Consider the following 20104-nt stretch of genomic DNA (forward strand, 5'->3'; position numbering starts at 1 on the left):
AAAAAATTCGCATCAAAATCTGTTGTATAGTTTTAAAGATCTAAGCATACATAGGGACAGATACGGGAAGCCACTTTATACTATGTAGTGTAATCGCTAGATTTTGGAAAGCCTGGCTAAACATAGTCAATTAGACCGATCGCTTTCAAGCCTATGTTTTGGTGTAAACGTGTTAAACGTTTTAAGAAAATTTATCTTGTATCGCATCCAAAAATAATTTTGTATGTTGTTATCCAATTGGTCGGTTCTATGTAATAACTCTTGTTCTATGTTCATTCTGTTCTTTTATTGTGAATCCACTTTTAGGAAAGGAACGTATTACTGTACACAGAGTATTTTTTTTTCATATTACAATTTTTTTCAGTAAAAACATTTAATTTAATTATATGTTTAGATACTAGTATGCTAGAAAACTGGTTACTTTTTGCACATACTGCCTCGTCTTTCACATAAGTTATAACAGAAAACAATGCGTGATCGTAATTGAAGATTAAGCTCAAGTAGAATAATTATAAATATAAGCACGGCGTTTAAAAATCGTTAGATAGATTTTTTGGTAAAATAACGGTATTAGTAAAATAAATGGCGCAACGCATCGAGCCCGCTGTCCATGCGCATGCAAATACATACAAAATATTGCATAGTGTGCGTTCTAATACTCATACAGTGTATTTCATTTATACAAATACAATCAAACATTTTAATATTTATTATTATTATAAATTACAGATCTATATCATCTTCCATAATTTTGTGTCATGCCAAGGTATTTGACGAAATCCAATATTTTATTTTACTGCGACATCTACATCCTATTTTTTTCGCCTTTTTGGATTGTGTAGGTGTTGCTTTAAAGATCTGGACATTCGAAATATAACCCTCCTTTATTTGACAGGCGGCTAAATATGTGTTAACGATCCGGACATTCGAAAAACGGTCTTCATTTATCTGACAGGCGACTATTGTATTGTGCATAACACAATGATAACTTTTGTTGAACGCTCTTGGTATGTGAGGTGCAAGGTTATCAGCGGTGTAGTAGACAGCAGCCGCCAGTGTTTCTATACTTGTCATTGAAGCAACACTATGCCAGCCCTTAACAGAGACGGCCTGAAGATTATACAACTCGATGTAAAAGACGTCAGGTTCCCCACTTCACTAGGAAGCCATGGATCCGATGCATTGGTGAGTATTTTATATACCTATTACTAGTTGACCCAGCAAACGTGTCCTTTTATCGTTACCTACTGGGTCCGTTTTTCTTATCGGGATAAAAATTCCTATCTCTCAAGTTGTAGCAAACAATGGGTACACTTTCACTAAATTTCATTAAAATCCATTGACCCGGAATTTTTATATATTTAAAACTAGATATATTGCACGGTTTCGATCGTGAAGAATCAATGATTTCTAGTTCCCATGGTAATTAAGAGAAATACCATACTCATTGCATAGTATTTCTATTTGGTAATATTTATAATTTTAATACTATCGACACTGCCTTATAATTTTAATAATATGGTATAAGAAAAAGTATAGTGATCACACATCTATTACAACGACATTCTTCTGCACGAGTATATAAAAATTATACTAATAGGCACATCACTATTGTATGAAAATCGTATTCCAAATTTCAATTTAAAAATTATGAATCCGGCGGGATTTTGCATCCGTACCTCTTACACTATTGTTTCAACCACAGCTTACAATACTTAGTTATTGCGATAGGTATGTAATATTTAATATTTCTGTAAATATAATATATAATAGTTCATCTTATTTAAGGATAATTCGACTGCAAATAGGTATCTACTTAATTTTAAAGCTATTATTATTTAGACAAGTATTTGAGACTTGTAATGAGAAGTATCTATCGTCTAATATTATTATTATCCAAGTATTTAACAATTACTATTGTTTCATATTTTTTATATATATATACCTATAGAACTATAGAACAAGGAATTTATTAATACACTAAAAAATAGTCGGTATGTAAATAATTACAGTGTAATGTAAATAAATAAATTAGAAACAATCGTTTGAATACATACTGTAATCAGTGGTCTAACATACTTGTAATTACAATATCAGCTTCTCCCAAATTAAAATATCTTTAATTGGAATATAATATTTACTGGCTGTGCTCGCGATATTGTTTACACGTCGAGGACATATTGATATGGCTGGGATATATAGACAAAAAATGAGCACTTGAAATAAAATCCAATATACCAAGACTCTTGATCGACGTGACATAACAAATAAATATCCTCCTCTTAGGGGCCCAGCAGTGGGATATCAATCAGATGTAGTATGGCTAATCTTCATAAGAAGGACGTACTCTTTTTTATTTGTTATCAATTAAAAAATGTTTACCAAACGTGACTATTGAGCCTTAAAGAAAGTAAGGATTTCATGACGTCATTTTTATGACGAATGACATGACGAATTTACAGGATACAGAGGAATAACACCTGAGTCCTCAAGAATGACAACACATTGGGGGGTATCACGGGCGAAACAATGTACTCTGTTATGTCCATGATACTGCTCATGTTTATAGGCGACGGTTATCACATCAGGTGGGCTGTCAGTTTGCCATTCTAAATTGCATAAAAAAATCTTTTACAGCATACGGATCCAAATTATTCATGTGCCTACGTCACCATTACCACTGAAAATGGCAAGCAGGGCTTTGGACTGACGTTCACATGCGGCCGCGGTACCGAGATCATCGTACTTACAATTAGGGCATTGAAGAGATTTGTACTCGGCAAGAACGCCGCGGACATTTTCACAGATTTTGCTAGTTTCTGGCGAGCTATCACTAATGATTCCCAGATGAGATGGGTAAGTGGGACATAATATTTTTTAAATGGATGATAATGGAATGATAACTCCGTCTGTTCTAATGGTATACGCTACCGGAACACCAGTGAGGGATGTTAGGTGAGGATAAAAAGGCAGGTCGGTTAACCTGTCGTGATGAATTGAATTGAAACACTTCGAATTGAACACGATAGTTTCCAGGAATAACCGCGAGGAGATCAACCTAACAGGGTGTATTATTAGTAATGGGTAGCCCCATAATCCCCATTATTAACAAACCCATCTCTCCCAGTAGGTATCTACATATAGTAATATATCAGTACACTAGGCTAGTGTCACTTGCATTGAAAATTGATATATGTAACTTATTAGGTACCTTATATATTTAAATCTTAGATTATATAGATGAAATGTCTATAAAAATGCTTCGAGAAGAGTGGGTCAACTTTTTCATACAATTTTGCGTGATAAATAGTTATGAGTGATTTCTTTATAACTTCTATATTTATTTTGTCTTATAATTTCTTCACCTTTTTAATGCGTAAAAACTCAATATGTTTATTAAATAATTAAATACGTCAATGTACATTGGGTGCGTAAGTATATGTATATAACATTAAAAAAACGAGTCAGCTAATTTGACAATTAGTTGACAAAAAGTTGACCCGTATTTGAGGTTCGATGCTCTATCTATATAATCTAAGATTTAAATATTACTAGGTAAACGACAAATAAGTTGTAAGCCTATAAAAATAATAATCGGCATTTATAAAAAGGGCTAGCACCTTGAATACATAGAGATTCTGCAATAAAGGTGTTAAATTACGAGATTTAACACCTTCATTGCGGAAAATTCACTGAAATTACTAAGTGCGTTTACAAGAATATAGCCTTGTAAGCACAAATATTTGGTGGCAGAAACATACACAGGTATTAGAAATTTTATCCAATTCTTTACTCCTTTTTTAGATTGGGCCAGAGAAAGGGGTTATTCATTTGGCTGTAGCGGCTATTCTAAATGCACTCTGGGACTTATGGGCCAGGATTGAAAATAAACCTCTGTGGAGGCTATTGGTTGACATGGAACCGGAGGTATGGTGGTTTTTACATTCATCTATTTCTTTTACAATTATCTTTATATAAATTTATTCCAGAGCAATCAATGTAGAAGCCTGCGAGCACATATTGATTTTCTAACCGACTTCAATAAGAGATATCACTTTTTATGCCCATTATATGTGATATATCTTCATTAATTCTGAATTGTATCTGGTGATTCTATTTTTAATTAAAAAATATCACCTTTAACTTTTCTCATATTTCGGGTTAGGTATTCCAAAAAACAGGTCAGACTCACTTACGCATTAATAATACGAGTAGGTAAGGTTATTAAACTTTATCTTAATGAATAAATAACATTCCTAGTTACTTATTATGTTATTAATATTTATAGGAATTAGTGTCAACTATTGATTTCCGTTACATAACTGACGTCGTTACAAAAACTGAAGCGGTGCAATTGCTGAAAGCGAAGAAAAGTGGAAAAAACGAAAGGGTGAAATATTTGAACGACAATGGATATCCAGCATACACGACTCAAGTTGGTAAGACTATAAAATATTATAATTACAAATCGGTTATAAAAAAAAATATTTCGAAAAAAGCCAAGATAAAAACTTCAATTGAAACTGAATTGATCATTTATTTAGGTTGGATGGGTTATAGTGATGAACTGGTGAAAACACTGTGCCATAAATATTTAAACCTCGGCTTCACACATTTCAAAGTTAAAGTCGGAGTCAACTTTGAAGACGATTATAGAAGGTGTAGTGCTGTCCGCAACCATATTGGCAATGATAAAGTTTTGGTAAGCAATCCGATCATAAGTTTTATCCTGATTTTTTTCTATTGCTGCACATGAACCACATTAGATGTATACCCTGATATTATAAATCATATGGCCAGAATGAGAGATAAATAGGCAAAACATACTCTTACCTTTCTACTATTTGACGACCTTAGTCAGTGGCTCCAACACACAGCTTTACATTCAGATGGTCGTGTATTCAAAATATAGAATACAAATATTTGTATTATAACTAACTGTATATATATATATATATATATATATATATATATATATATATATAGTAAAAACACATTTAAGTATTTCTATCAGTACCCACGGTATAAGTTCTACTTAGTTTGGGACCAGATGGCGCGCGTCCAATGGCATTTTATTATGACCATTTATTAAAAATTGCAGTTAACAAATATAGATAGACTACTTTTTGATCAAAATAATTTAGTGTCGTCACAGATAATATAATACTATGGTGTCGTATACATTCTATTAACTCCACACATCCTGTTTTCAGATGATTGATGCTAATCAAGCGTGGAGTGTTAACGAAGCTATAGAATGGGTGAAGAAGCTGGCCCCTTTAAAACCATTGTGGATAGAAGAGCCTACATCACCCGACGACGTGCTGGGCCACGCTACTATATCTAAAGCACTAAGGTAAAATATTGCCTATACTTCTATACTAACGCTTTAAGTAAAAAATATTTGTTTATTTGTAATGGACGAACTCACAAGTATTGTAAAAAAAAATTAAATTGGTTGATTTTCAAAAATTCTTTAATCTATAGAAAGCTACATTATCAGCAAGTAACATAGGCTATATATAATATTTTCGAAAATTCTATCTACCAATACGAAGCCGGGCCAGATCGTTAGTATATTTTTTTTTATACTACTTAAAAGTACAAACAAGCTGACGGCTCACCTGATGGAAAGTGGTAGCCGTCGCCTATAGACATGAGCAGTACTATGGGCATAATAGAGTATGCTGTTTCGCTCATAATACCCCCCATGCGTTGCTATTTCTGAAGACTCAGGTGTTATTCCTTTGTACCCTATAAATTCACTACCATATCCCACCCCTCAAACCGTAACACAGCCATGCAAACACAACTGCTTCACGGTAGAAACATGAATGGGACATAGGTGCCCAAGCAAACGACTTTTGTACAAAGTCTCCCTCTGATGGTGGTATAAATATCTTAAAAATTTTGAAGAATCTCTTATGAAAAACGAATGAAAATTATGCTTACGACTAAAATTCCTAATGGGATGGTCGACGTTTTACTACTCTAGCAGAAATCCGATACCTAACCGTTTACTAACATAAATCTACAAATACATGTACAAAACATACCCACTAATGCTTTATAAAGTTTTTCCAAAGTAAATTATAGAGTCATTGAGAACTGAAATATCTGGATAATAATTAAAAAACGTTTTGCACTGTACAGACCATATGGGATTGGTGTGGCGACAGGAGAGATGTGCGCTAACCGCGTCATGTTCAAGCAGTTTCTGCAGAGCGGCGGCATGCAGTACTGCCAGATTGACTCCGCTAGGATCGGCAGTGTCAACGAGATACTCTCGGTTTATATCATGGCTGAGAAACTTAAAGGTAAAAACTGTTCCGTCATTTTCCACAAGGATACCTGAACCTCTACTCTGAAATTCTTGGCTTCGATTTCCTGTGATGTGGACAGAAGTTAATGAGAAATTAACTTTTGTCTACATCTAAAAGGGCAACAAAATAATACAACGGCTGCTATATGCCCTAAGATAGTCCTCGCTGAATAAAACCCATTTACATATTTTAAATACACGACCGGGACTTAACGCGATGAAAAGTTGTCAGGACAGTCCTATCGTGACCAGTGTTAGTATTTATTATTTTTCGATGTATACAATATACACCACTAGTGAAATCATGGTAGGTTTATAGTTTTACGCTCAGCGAAATGTGTGCAAGTTATAATATGTGTATGTTAATACCTTTATTTGCCTCATCGGGGGGGAACCCTCCTAGAAAGTAATGAGGATATTCCTTCCTCGTTATTTTATTATCTAATTTTTGTATTCCAGTAAAAGTGTGTCCACACGCCGGTGGTATAGGCCTGTGCGAGATGGTGCAACACCTTCAGTTTTGGGACTACGCCTCTCTCTCGGGAACAATGGAAGGGCGACTCATAGAATACGTAGACCAACAACATGAACACTTCGTCGATCCTTGTATAGTAGAGAATGCGAGATATCTGGCGCCAAAGGTAAGGTGAATTTAATATTTATCATCATATATCTTACTGCTTATTTTACTACATATGTATCACGACTGTAGATGTTTACAAATTATCAAGTTATTATTTTAAATTACTACACAGATCCTATCAGTAAAATTGAATAAAACTTTTCTATAAGAACATGAATTGTTAAATGATAAAAAAATTAAACTTCCAATAAATATTTTGTTGATTTTGAATTTTGAATTCACAAAATATCTATCTAAATATATGTATATACAGAAATATTCTATATTATGTAGTCGATATTTTTATCTATGACCGTTGGTATTTACCTGTCTACCTTTTACTTATATATTTTTTTTATTTCAGATACCCGGATATAGCACAGAGTTCCTGCCAGGAACTTTAGAAAAGTATGCATACCCTAATGGTAGCGAGTGGCAGAGAATGTTCAAAGAAGGAATATTTCCACCGCCCGATGAAGCTGAACTAGTCAATTAATAACGACAAACTATATACAAAATTATCTTTTATTTCATTTATACCTATATTTACATTAAAAAACTAATAGTCAAGCATAAAAAAACGAGTTGTCAGTCAAAAAGTTAAATCGTTAATAAATTAGCTTAATTCTAAGATTTTTTTTGAAACGCAAAGGCGCTTAATTTCGACTGTTTCGGGGCACTCGTAACGGGAGCATCTGATATCTCTGTAACGTCATCGATTTTCCTTTTCTGCCCATTGGTTTCATTACTATTCGTTTTTGTTTGGATGCTCTTGAACATTCTGACGCCTTGACGAGTCAGCTCCGAGGGTGTCAGCTCTGGATGTTGTTGTTCCAATGTTTGTTTGTTACGTGAAAACCAATCAACGAATGTTTCACCGTCAAGTGGTTTCAGTGGCTGTAAGGAAGATATATAAAATAATTAAGGTATTCAAACACTTAACACCTTGCTGACCGGGAATTTTGTCATGGTTGAAATCTTTGTAATGAAAGAAGAATTACGAAAGAGATTTATCGAGCAAGAATGAATGGAGATGTCGGTAGGGGCCACCCTAGACAGACGTATGTTGACCAAACAGGCGACGTGCTGAAGAAGGACCAAATTAAAAGTATCCGTAACCGGCGAGCGTGTATGAAAAGATTGATAAATATGGAAGAAGCGAAAGAGATTTGTTTGAATCGAAGCATTTGGCGTTCCATTGTTTCTGCCTACCCTAATGGGAGACAGGCGTGGCAGATATGTATGTATGTATGTATGTATGAAATCTTTGGAATCAAACTAAAATTTTGATAAAATCCTAAATAGGTAAGTAATTTTTCGGTCGTGAACGCTTTGTAAATCCAAACGGTCTTGCCCGTCGAGGTAAGAGGACGTATCTACACGCTAGTGCAATGACGAGTTTACTCGTCACTGGTCAGCAAAGTGTTAATAAAAAAAATATTCAACGCTTTTTTCACTGATTATCCCTACCTAACCTATAAATAACTGTAAAAGCAAATAATAGAAATTATTTTAATATACGCGGTTACTATATATATGTATATGTTGTTAATAGAAAATATAATTATATTAAGGTGTGATGATAATACAAATAGTGTGAACTGAATTATTAAAAACTTGCAATATTTTGTAGTAATTTTAACTTTTGATACGTTATTGTATTCAAAATATAAAAAAATATATTCACATCTGTATTTTCCGCAAGTTCGTCAGTTGAATGCACTTCTACTAAAGTCCTGTCTGTCAAACTCAATGGGCTCTGCACACTCTTAGTCGTTTCTTGCTGCTTCCTAAATGGATTCCTTACACCGCCAGGTGATGACTTGATAGGCTGAAAATTATATCAACATTGAAATATAAACTTAAACGACTAATAAACAATTATATGGAAACAAAAACATTATTTCAATACCTACCACTGGTTTAATGGGCGCAATACTCTCTATTTTCTTCTCTTTCGCTTTATGTGGAATAATTAAACTGGTGTTCAAGTCCTGTTCCGTGCTAGTGACGTCATAAGTCTCCTGAGTATCCAGCTCTTGGAAGTGTGAATTTTGTGCGACATTCAGCTTGTCAGCCTCTTTTTCCCAAGCATCCGCCAGATTGGACAGCTTATCAGCCAAATGAATACGTCCAGAACGTGATGCATACTTGGCAGCTAATACTAACAGTCGGTCGTCCTTCAATAATTCCATTAGCTCTATAGCGCGTTGCTCTATTTCACTCCGACAGGCGAGCTGAAATATATTTGTTCTGTTTTTATTTGCTATAACGAGTTTCTAAGACTCTATTTCTCTAAACATTCTGAGCTCTTGATATGAAAATATTACTGAATTAATTATAAAGAGAATGCATAAACTTTGATATAGATTTGTTAATATAATCATTATACTATATTATTTTAGTACTGATCAAGCAAAGCATAAATATTTGTTCAACATGCATATTTAATCTTATTCAACATAGGAACATCTTAAAATAAATTATTTTTATTGAAAAATGTCAACATTTACTAAATTACATAATGTAACTAATTTTAAATGAGTATTAAGCCTTCTCAGCTCCACTGACATAAGGTTTAATGATATGGTAACAATAGATTAATATGTTGTTTAACAATAAATATTAATATAACATAAAAGTCACTCCTGTCTACTGTATCTAATAAAAACAACTGAATGTGTATATTAGGATAGGTAAAACATTGCTTGAAATGATCTTAAAACATATAATTTATTAAAGAGATCACAATTATTGTGTTATTGTCAAAAGGACAATACACTAGCGTGACATACAATGAAGTGAGAGGATGATCCAACGTCGTATTCCAAATATTATTAAAAATATAAAATGCCACTGGGTAGTACAAAAGTTATCAGCTTGGACACCTCTGCCCGCTCGTATTTTATCCGGCAGTAGCCGTGCTTGCATGGCTGTGTTTCAGTTTCTAAGTGGGGATACGACAGTAAAATTACAGGATATAGAAATATAATATAACACCATAGTCTGTAGGAAGAGCAATGCATGAGAAGTATCATAGATATAACAATATATTCTGCGATGTCCATGGTACTGGTCATGACTATAAGCGACGGTTACCGCTTTCTATGAGGTGCATCGACAGCTTGTTTACCATATGTAAAATATAAAATATGTATATTGCCGATTACACACTCAAATTGTGTCATTACAAAAACACATTATTTTAGCAGCTTTTATATATTTTAATTGCCAGTTACTTGATTCTAAATTCAATTTTACATACACGTTAAGTTAATTTTTCTTCCGAATTAGCAAACGTGTTACGCTATCCCAGAAGAGCACGCCCCCTTGGTAGGAAAGTACTACTTTAAAAACGAATTTAAACAAATTTATCACTACGTAAAACCTGTTCATTGTGGGGCTAGTTAGTCTTAAAAATAATGCATATTTGCATATACTCACTGCGAATAACTTGAGTGCAGTTTCACGTGCATTTTTCACATCGACTTCGGCCGTTGTATGCGCCCATCGTACCAACTGCTCCTCGTATTGAGATTTCTCAGAATCCAATTCACATAATGGAATCTAAATAATAATAATATTGGCAAGATACATACATAATAATAGCACTATGTATTAAAATTTGTTATTTTGATTATAATTTTCATACCTATTTGGAGTCAGTTATTATCAATTTCGCAGACAATTATATAAAATAATGTAATATTTAGAAATTTCTTAAATAATTTTGTTTTGTTTTTTATTTAACTTTCTTTATGTTTATGTTTATTTTTATGTTTAAATTTTTCACTAATAGTTGCAACCTTAGGCTTTGTCGCAGTCGCATTTATTATTGGATCATGCTGTGTGCACATGTTGTGGCAAGTTTACCTGATCAATACATTATGTACTTGCATATTATAATTTAAGTTTGTATTTGTAAACTTCTATTATGTGCGCCTAATAAATAAAATAAAATAAAATACCTGTATAGCAAGCTCGTTAATTATAGGTTTGGGAGCTGTAAGAGGGAATGTAGTTCCTCTGCACAATATGGCGCGTACAGTCTGGGTTGGTTCACTTACCTATAAAACAAGAGAATATTTGTAATAAAAAGTATATAAGATAAATGTAATATTTTTATTCTTTTAGGAATTTAGTGCAATAGATTTCAGTTGGGCCGATCTTGGCGTATTTATCCCCCCCCCCCCCCCAGCTCCTCTTCTGATGAAAAAAATGTCATTGGGAATCCACTATTCACTCTAAAGTACCAACGTCGAATGTTATGTGATCCTTTACTTATCTTTAAAGGCTGTACAGGATTTCAGATTATTCCTATTTCGTTACACGAAACAAACATATTGAATATATAGATATACCTAAATCTTTACTAATATTATAAATATGAAAGCTTGCCATAAGCCTTAGCAACTGAACCAATCATTACGAATTTGGCATATTAAATGGAATAGAGGATATAGGATACTTTTAATCCCGGTCAATAAACATGACCCGATCCGGCGAACGAAGTCGCGGGTAAAGGCTAGTACAATTATGTACCTAATACTTACAGACACAACAAACCAGCTATCCGACGTTCCTCTAGAATGGTTACTAGTGTCACATATTGGCATCCACACACCACTAGCGACATCGTAGAGGCGCAATATCCCCGTGTTGTCGTATGCACACGGGGAACCAACGTCAGTAGTTCCGAGCCATGACAATTTGGAGCTCGGAGTTAGCGGGAGAGGGACTGTTTTGCAGCGAACTTGACGACCTGCGAAGAAATTCGAGATTTGTTTATCAACAATATTTCCATACTATATATTTTTAAGAAAGTAAAAAAAGTAGTAGTTTCAACTGACTTCAAAAATGGATCAATTAGGTTATATATTTTTATGTTTTCTATCTCAAAACTCCGTCATTTATAAACCGATTTGGAATTATTATTTTTTAATTGAAAGAATATACATTCGGTTTGGTCTCATAGAAATTTTATCAAAATCGGTTCAATAAAAAACTAGTTTAGTAGTTTAGTTTTTAAACCAAAATAACTGGTTTTGACACGACTGAAATCGAGGTTTTTCTTTGGTTACCATGTACCTGTACGTAAGTATGTACATAATGTACTCATATGTATGCTCGAATCTTGCAAAACGCGTAACGGCTAACCACCTTGTAGGTATTTAATAAATTGTTATTAAATGAATCGAACTATAAATCCGACGTATGTAAGGGAAAAAGTTATGGAATTCGTAATACGACGATAGTATTCTCAAATACATATATAGGACAATGGGCGTGACTTGGCCTGTACCACCTAGCCATTCCCGTAGAAGTTTCGGGAAGACTTTAACTGTGTGCCGTGTAATTTTTCTCAGCTTTAGACTTCCGCGAAATGCTATATCTATTATAATATCCCATCTTGTGTAATATCATATTACAAAAACAAAGTATTATGCAATTTATGTCAGACTCTACGTAAATAATATTATCTAAATAACATGACATACAAGAGGTTATCTTGCATTACTGTAACCAGTTAGAAGCAATTTATTTTGTTATGGTTACACGTAGACGTTGATTTTACAAAACTTTATATTATTTTTTTTTTAATTTAAATAAGTATTTACAAAAATGTCTATAACTACTAACAAAATTGAGACAAGTTTCTTGCCTACTACTGCAGACTTCGAGATTATGTCTACATCACGCATTTTTTTGACATTCAAAGAATAGGTAATATGAATATGTTTTGCAGCAACGGAATGCAAAGTTATTTTGCTTACCATTTACAGCTATAATATCCATAGCTAGATGTTGAGCTGACACTCCAGGTTCTGTCTTATGGTAAACAGCCATCACTGTGGTATTGTATGCCGCTAAACATACCACTGGGCCTGGCAACGATATTACCTGAAAATAGTTCAAAATTTTAATGACATGCTCTATTTATGTATAAATTGTTCATGTCAACATGGCACGCCCCTTCAACTTTTAACTTTAAAGTGTGTGACCATATGTAGGTGTAGTGCTGTGTTTGTTTGGGAGGAAACAGCTTCAGTAGCAGTCCAGTCAGAGAAGTTCCTTGGTTGAAACCTTGTAATTATGTTTACTCATACATTTTTAATTCTTTAGATTTTGGAGATGCGTGACATGTTATCGTAGACAATCTTTCTTATATGTAGTTTCTATACCAATTTCAGCTGTTTAGATTGCATTTGACGACTTTGGTGATGTAACAGTGTAACATAATGCCTCATCTTTGATGATCGCATGTATTCTGTATGTATTGGTCTGGGTGTTTCTATTATATGTTTGAATTAATTTTAAACTTTCCTGTCGTTTAATTTAAATTTATGATTGGGACTTAATGCGAAACGATTATAGGTACCTAAATAGTACTGACATTGTACCAGAATTTTTCCGCGTCGCGTTAAATGCCTATCATGAATTTTAAATATGTGTTTGTATTTACAATAAAAAGTATTTAAGTAGGTCTATCAGTTGTTTAGTACTAACAGACTAAATCTTGGTTAGTTTGAAACTAGATTTGCATAGAGCTAGAGTGCTATATATATGTAATATATCCAGAGGTATTTATTATTGTAAAATTCCATCAATACATCCAATAAAGAACATTACCTGTCGTTGTGTACCCATAGGTGTAAACAACCGCAGCAGGCGGGCGTTAGTTGCGCAGGCTACGATTCCACTGGCGGCCGTCACACATAGTATTTCTTCTGTATCCGGCAACGAAACGCTCCACTCTTTGCTACTACCCACCAGTGAGATACATACTAATTTGCTGGAAAAAATATTGTATTTTTTTACATTTAAAACCAATGAAGACTAAGCGTTTTCAAACATAGCGTGCATAGCCTAACTAATAATGCTACAGTACATTTTTTAAATCTTTAAAGCAATTTTCAATTCTAATGTTAAAAAAGTTTTCTTCGTGTATAAATTCAGAGAACTAGCACCTAAAATCAACATTCAACGCCTCAAAATCAAGGAAAATTGGTTTTTCAATATAGAATGCATAATTTTTACACGCCACTTCGTCCATATGACTGGGGCATGTTTACTGACCAGGATAAAAAGTAGGCCACGCCCTTCTCCATATTACATAGTATGTGTATACCAAATTTCACTGTGATTCGTTAAGCCATTATAAATATATTGCTATAAACTAACAAACAAATAAACTCACATTCACATTTATAATATAAGCAAGGATGACAGCCAGTATGAATAATACTTTTTGCAATAATAAGGTAATTTAAGTTGATTTAAAGCTTGAAATAGTCATCTTTGCATGGTAATGACGATTCTTATTATAATACATATATGTATGTTAGAACTTGAAATAAAAACTCCTATAAATGGTGTTACCTTGGGGTCTCACAAGCCAAAGCCAGAACAGTTGATGATAAACTAGCCATTGTGTGATTCAGATAGTTATTCAAATGTATCCCATGGTGAACATTTGTATCATGGAACTCCACATCTATACTCGACTCGCCATTTTCTAATGAATGACATCGAACTATCCCAATATCATTCCAACACATGTATCTGAAAATATATGATACGGAATAGATATTTGGTGAGATAATTTCATTTATAAGTATAAAAATGCATTTTACCCTTCATGTTTCATGTCAGCCATATTTAATAATGAAACTAATAAAAATATATTAATTTAAAATGAAGACTTTGCTGGTGATTAGTTGAATAAAAAATAAACGTAATGAAACAGTATAAAAGCTAATCATTTTTCAGCTTACTGTAATTGTTTAACATTTTTCTATTTACGCAATATTACATAGATTTGTTGGCTATTTTGTATTCTTAGGGACTGTTAGCTATTGTCATGCTAACATAATTTTTATTCAGCATTTACAAAGTGGCGATTATGAAGAAAAATACCGAAAGAAGTCTCTGCATTACTTTCGTTCAAAGAATATGTTAAAAATCGTTACGAGAGCCGTAAACTTCGTTGCCAATTTCACGACTTAGAAAAAATACTCTCAAATCATTGTCAATATTTTATTTAAGAATATAATGTGTGTGTACCTGTGCTCTAAATGGGTTGGTGTAGATGAAGGTTGGAAAGGAGGTTGGGGGGGCGCAGTGGATGGCGGCGCCACCCTGGACTGCGGACGAGATTCGTCCTGTTCAGTCTGCAGTCCCAGAGTTTCGTTCTTTATCTTTTCCAAAGAAATAGCATTTTCGTCATCACTATCATTACCAATCAAGTTATCTATAATATCGTCATTATCTGGAACATTTAATTGTTATAAACACAGAGTAAATTAATTTATTTTTAATTTAAGATAAAAGCTTTGTTGCATTGCGTCTAACAAGACGTTCAGTAGGACATTCCTTGTTCGTTTTTATAGTTTTCAATCAAAACAGCAAGTTAATGTATTATTAAATATCTAGTTATGAAATCATGTTAATATTTTTTAATTATTCCAATCATAAACACTCTGCAGTTATTTTTGTTAATTTACAGCATGTGTGTAGGCATAAAATACAATTTTTTCTTACCATCTTCCCTCTCAACCGTTTCTATTTCATCCATAGCATCAGCATCGGCGCCAATTTTACGGCTATCTTTCCCGTAACAGTTAACTAGTGTGCCGAGTTGACCCGCAACATCACAATACGCCAATACACCATTACCTAAACAATAGTCATAATTACTCTTACAATCAACCACATTAGTAGTTTACCAGTCATACGTAAATATACAGTTACTAACACTGTTTGTATTGTGACTTCTTAATGAAATTTCATGATATCATCCATATAATATTACTATTTGCGTATGTATATATACAAAAGATAAAATTTCGAAACTGGTCGCGTGTCACTAAGTTACTTTCATATATATTCATGCTAGATTCGAATTAGAAGAGTGACATAGCAGCACACTTATGGGATATTGTGATCCAAGAAGGCTTGTTTGCCATTCTAAGTTGTATAAAAATAAAGATCTTTGTGTTATGATCGATCAAACATGAATGATTGATATCTAGTATTGCAAGTGTTCTTGGGCTGTGATGGTCATTTGTCAAGACGCCTTTATGCTTGATTGCTATCATAGTCATACAAAAAGTATATACATATATTAGGTGTATCCCATGGCTTCGCCTATGTGAATATCATAATGTACTCACATTTACAAACTTGCATTTTTAATATAATAGTAAAATTACATAATCCTTTACCTTTAGGATTCCATGCCATAGCCGAAATATTATGAGATGTGGGATGTTCAATAATATCAAGACATGTTCCAGTTTGCACTTCCCAAACTGCTATCTGACCAGCTACTGTACTTCCAGCTATGTATTGTCCACATGGTGAAAATAAACATTGTGATAAAGCACATTTTATCTGAAAATAATTAATGAATCATGATTTATTGATGATAGGTAAATTCTTTAATTCTATTTTTATATAACAATAGTTTGTTAATTTTTTATTATTATCTACTATCTACATATTTATTGGTAAATATACAATAAAACCAATTACTATATTGTTTGAAGATACTTAAAATTTAAGTAATATTTCAAAGAAAATAGAATATAAATCACTTTTCTAATAAAACTGAATAGCAAAATACCCACTAACAAGTTCAAATACTGACCTGTATTTGTATCTACAACAAAAATGCATTCTTAATAACATTATTTCCCTGACACCTAATGACTATGCTCAGAATCATATTTAGTAATTTATATTTTGTTTATACATTTACATGTAACCCTAACTTTGAATTATACTAACAGACAAAGTTACGAATAAAAACTGGTAAATGACATAAATGAGTATTATACCCACCAAACTATGAGTAAAGGTCATCCTTTGGTTCCAGCTTTCACAATCCAAAAGCACTATTTCCCTGTTATTTGGATAAGCTAGATATTTTCCTTCTGCTGGCTCAAAATCCATTCGACCTATAAGTCAGAACATGAGTATAAATCTAAAAATTACCACTCAATAAATATTAAAAAAAATAAAATCTCATATCACAGTGTTTGTGGTGGAACTCCTCCAAAATGGGTCTACTGATTTTTACATTTTTTTATGTATATTTGGTAGGTGTGAGAAAAGATTGCAAAGTATATTTCATACCGCTAAATGATTAGGGTATCCCTACCTAAAAAAATTTACTTCTATGGCAGAACAATGTTTGCTGGGATAGGTAGTAATATAATAATAATATATAATATGATGTTCTTTGTTCTTTGACTGAGTAAATCTTACACCAAGTACTCACACAAAGTTTTAGCAGCATAAAATGTGTTTATTTTAGGGACACAAGTGATCTCCTTGACAGTATTCTGGATGTCTATGTCCCAGATCCTCATAACACCATCTCCACATGCAGTACTTGCATATTTCATATGTGGACAAATGGCAATACTTAGTACTGGGCCCTTGTGCTGTGACATCACAAACAGTGGTGCACCACCTTCCAAATTACAAATTTTGGCTTCCATATTTTCTGATGAGCATCCCAATGCCTGAAAAAGACAAACATTTTGAAAAATATTTTCAAAAACCATTTTCAGTATTATTTAAGGAATAATCTAGGAACTTTTTTTTATACAACTTGGAATAACAAATAAACTAACGGCCCACCTAATGAAAAGTGTTAATTGTTTCTATACACTATGGACATGAACAATGGTATGGTTCATATCTGCAAAAAGACATGAACAGTACCATTGACGTTATACTATGTCATCCATGATTCCCTTTTTGCATTGCCATTTTTGAGAACTTGGTGTTGTCTCTATACCCAGTAATTACATTGCCATGTCCCACCCTTCCAACTAAAACATAGCCATGGAAACACAAATACAAACAAGCAGTTATAAAGTAAGTCAGTGTTTCTATGCTAAAAATTGAATATTTTTAAAATTATTGAACATAGAATTAGATGAATGAATATAACATAGATTAAATGCCAATTTATGCTAAACTCAACCATTATATTAATAGTGATTACTTTATAGTGCACCTGCACTAGTCATATACATGTAACTTTTAATTTTTTTTTATACAATTTAGAATGGCAAACAAGCTGACAGCCTACCTGATGGAAAGTGGTAACCATCGCCTATAGACATGAGCAGTACCATGGACATAACAAAGTATACTGTTTCACCCATGATACCCCCATGCGTTGCCATTCTTGAGGACTCAGATGTTATTCCTCTGTATTAATGATAATATATCATCAAAATAAACTGAACATTTTAACTTTAAACAAATTGTTATACTTTTAATAGATAGCATTCATGGTGATACAAAGTTCATCATTTAATTTCTTATGAAACTTATCTGCATAAAATACATACTTCAATTTTACATGTAGATTTAATTTGCGTGACTGGTGCTGTGAATCTAGTGACAATGCCATCTTTATCAAATGCTGGAAATGTGTAAGCTTGAACTGCATGATTGTCTGTTGCTACATATAATCTCTTGTCCTTAAAGCACACAGCAAGTGCACTCTCTCCTACACAATGTGAAGTAGGATCATCATCTTCTATATCTAACCAAATTCTTACATCCCCATCATGTCCACAGGTTATTATGTTTCTGAAATTATTAAATTATATATTTTAAATATGTGTATCTCTTATATGGTTACATCAGTATTTTTACTGCTTTTAGAAAAGAAAAAAAAAAAACAATTTATATGGAGTTGAGCCCACTTATTATACACTGTATATTAAAAAAACCAAGCATATTAAAAAAACACATTGTTCTTATAATTGTATTGTTTTCCAGCTGAGAATAAATAAACAAAATCATTTTTATGCAAATAAACCAGTCAGTAAATTTTATAATAATAACAAATAATCGCAAAGTGAATATAAGAACATTTAACATGCCCACAATTCACAAAATACATTTTAATTCAACATGACCCTACAACACCTACTAGCCAGATTTCAGATTGTTAAATAATTTTTCATATGATTGAGTTTGTTTTATATAATATTTAGTATAATTCTGTAATTTATAAAACATTTGTCATTTACCATTCTAAGTTGAATTAAAAAAATAATAATACATGAATAAGAGAAAATACATACTTAAAAAAATTTTCACACCAAATGTGTTTCAAATGCACTTAAGGGTTTATTTTCTGCATATTATCAATACTAAATAAAAATAAAATTAAATGTCTTATTTTCTGTCATAGTAAATAAAAACCTCAACATCTAAAAGATGAAGGTCTTCAACTCACCCTCTAAAGGACAATTTCTACTTATTAAACGGCAGTCTTGCCAATTCTGATATAATATTGGGCTAGATACTAATTTTACATGTACTTTTTTTGTAATGGTCTTTTGTAATATAAGAATTTTGTCATAGTATCAGAAAAGAATTTGATCACAACCTCATTTTAACAAAGATTTGTTATAAGTACTTACTTTCCATCTTCTGTATAGCATACATCAGTGTGACCTTCAGCATGAGCATATCTCAACGGTTTGCTATCTATTTTCATTTTGTTTTCCACAACAAATTTAATAAAATAAAAACTTAAAATTCAAAAACCAAAACAGATGACATGAAAGACATTTTGCCGGGAATTATATTTCTTATTTTTAATATACTATGGCTCTGAGTTCCAGCTTATACAAAATTTGGATAGACTAAAAAAAAATTATGAAATTTACTCCCTGAAATACATGTTTTTTTTTTTATTTCTCACCTATAAATATAATTTGATATTTCAAACTTTTTTATTGAATTAGTTTTAGTTTTATAAATATAAATATAGTGGACTTGTTTTTGATATTTATAGCACGTAGATGTATAATAAAAAAGATATATATATATCAAATTTTGTATGTAATTAATATATTTTAAAAAAATATATTAAATATCGGTTATCTAATTTATAATATCAAAATTAAGGACCCGATTAAAATAAATATAGATAACTGTTTGATGTGGATGATACCGATAGGAGTGACGCCCTTTTTTTCGCCAACAGTGTTCAAACAAACCCAATAAATAGATTTCGAAGCAGTACCTATATTACAACTAATGCCTACTTTTAATAATAATAACTAAATACCTTTTTTTAATAATAATAACTGTCTTTATTGAATAACAAATTACGTACATTT

The 20104-nt window shown here is 32.5% G+C and overlaps 2 protein-coding genes across 2 annotated transcripts; one reads left to right on the forward strand and one right to left on the reverse strand.

The window, feature by feature from the left end:
• The first annotated feature begins 1009 nt into the window (after positions 1 to 1009).
• LOC113518240 (mitochondrial enolase superfamily member 1-like) lies at positions 1010 to 7575 on the forward strand. The gene is made up of 9 exons (XM_026903068.3): positions 1010 to 1185; positions 2638 to 2856; positions 3805 to 3927; positions 4289 to 4439; positions 4545 to 4702; positions 5214 to 5356; positions 6154 to 6317; positions 6782 to 6963; positions 7309 to 7575. The coding sequence occupies exons 1-9, from the start codon at positions 1087 to 1089 to the stop codon at positions 7438 to 7440; spliced, it is 1371 nt and encodes a 456-aa protein (XP_026758869.2). The 5' UTR covers positions 1010 to 1086; the 3' UTR covers positions 7441 to 7575.
• LOC113518239 (WD repeat and HMG-box DNA-binding protein 1) lies at positions 7451 to 19572 on the reverse strand. Its single transcript, XM_026903067.3, has 16 exons — positions 19400 to 19572; positions 18314 to 18557; positions 17227 to 17473; positions 16788 to 16903; positions 16169 to 16337; positions 15486 to 15620; positions 15009 to 15213; positions 14325 to 14507; positions 13575 to 13737; positions 12719 to 12845; positions 11498 to 11706; positions 10913 to 11011; positions 10389 to 10511; positions 8861 to 9181; positions 8632 to 8775; positions 7451 to 7841 (listed from the first exon to the last, which is right to left on the reverse strand). The coding sequence occupies exons 1-16, from the start codon at positions 19474 to 19476 to the stop codon at positions 7572 to 7574; spliced, it is 2832 nt and encodes a 943-aa protein (XP_026758868.2). The 5' UTR covers positions 19477 to 19572; the 3' UTR covers positions 7451 to 7571.
• Between the last annotated feature and the right edge of the window lie 532 nt (positions 19573 to 20104).

Source organism: Galleria mellonella, unplaced genomic scaffold, assembly GCF_026898425.1.
Source record: "Galleria mellonella isolate WM207_F2 unplaced genomic scaffold, CSIRO_AGI_GalMel_v1 utg132, whole genome shotgun sequence".
Lineage (NCBI taxonomy): Eukaryota > Metazoa > Arthropoda > Insecta > Lepidoptera > Pyralidae > Galleria > Galleria mellonella.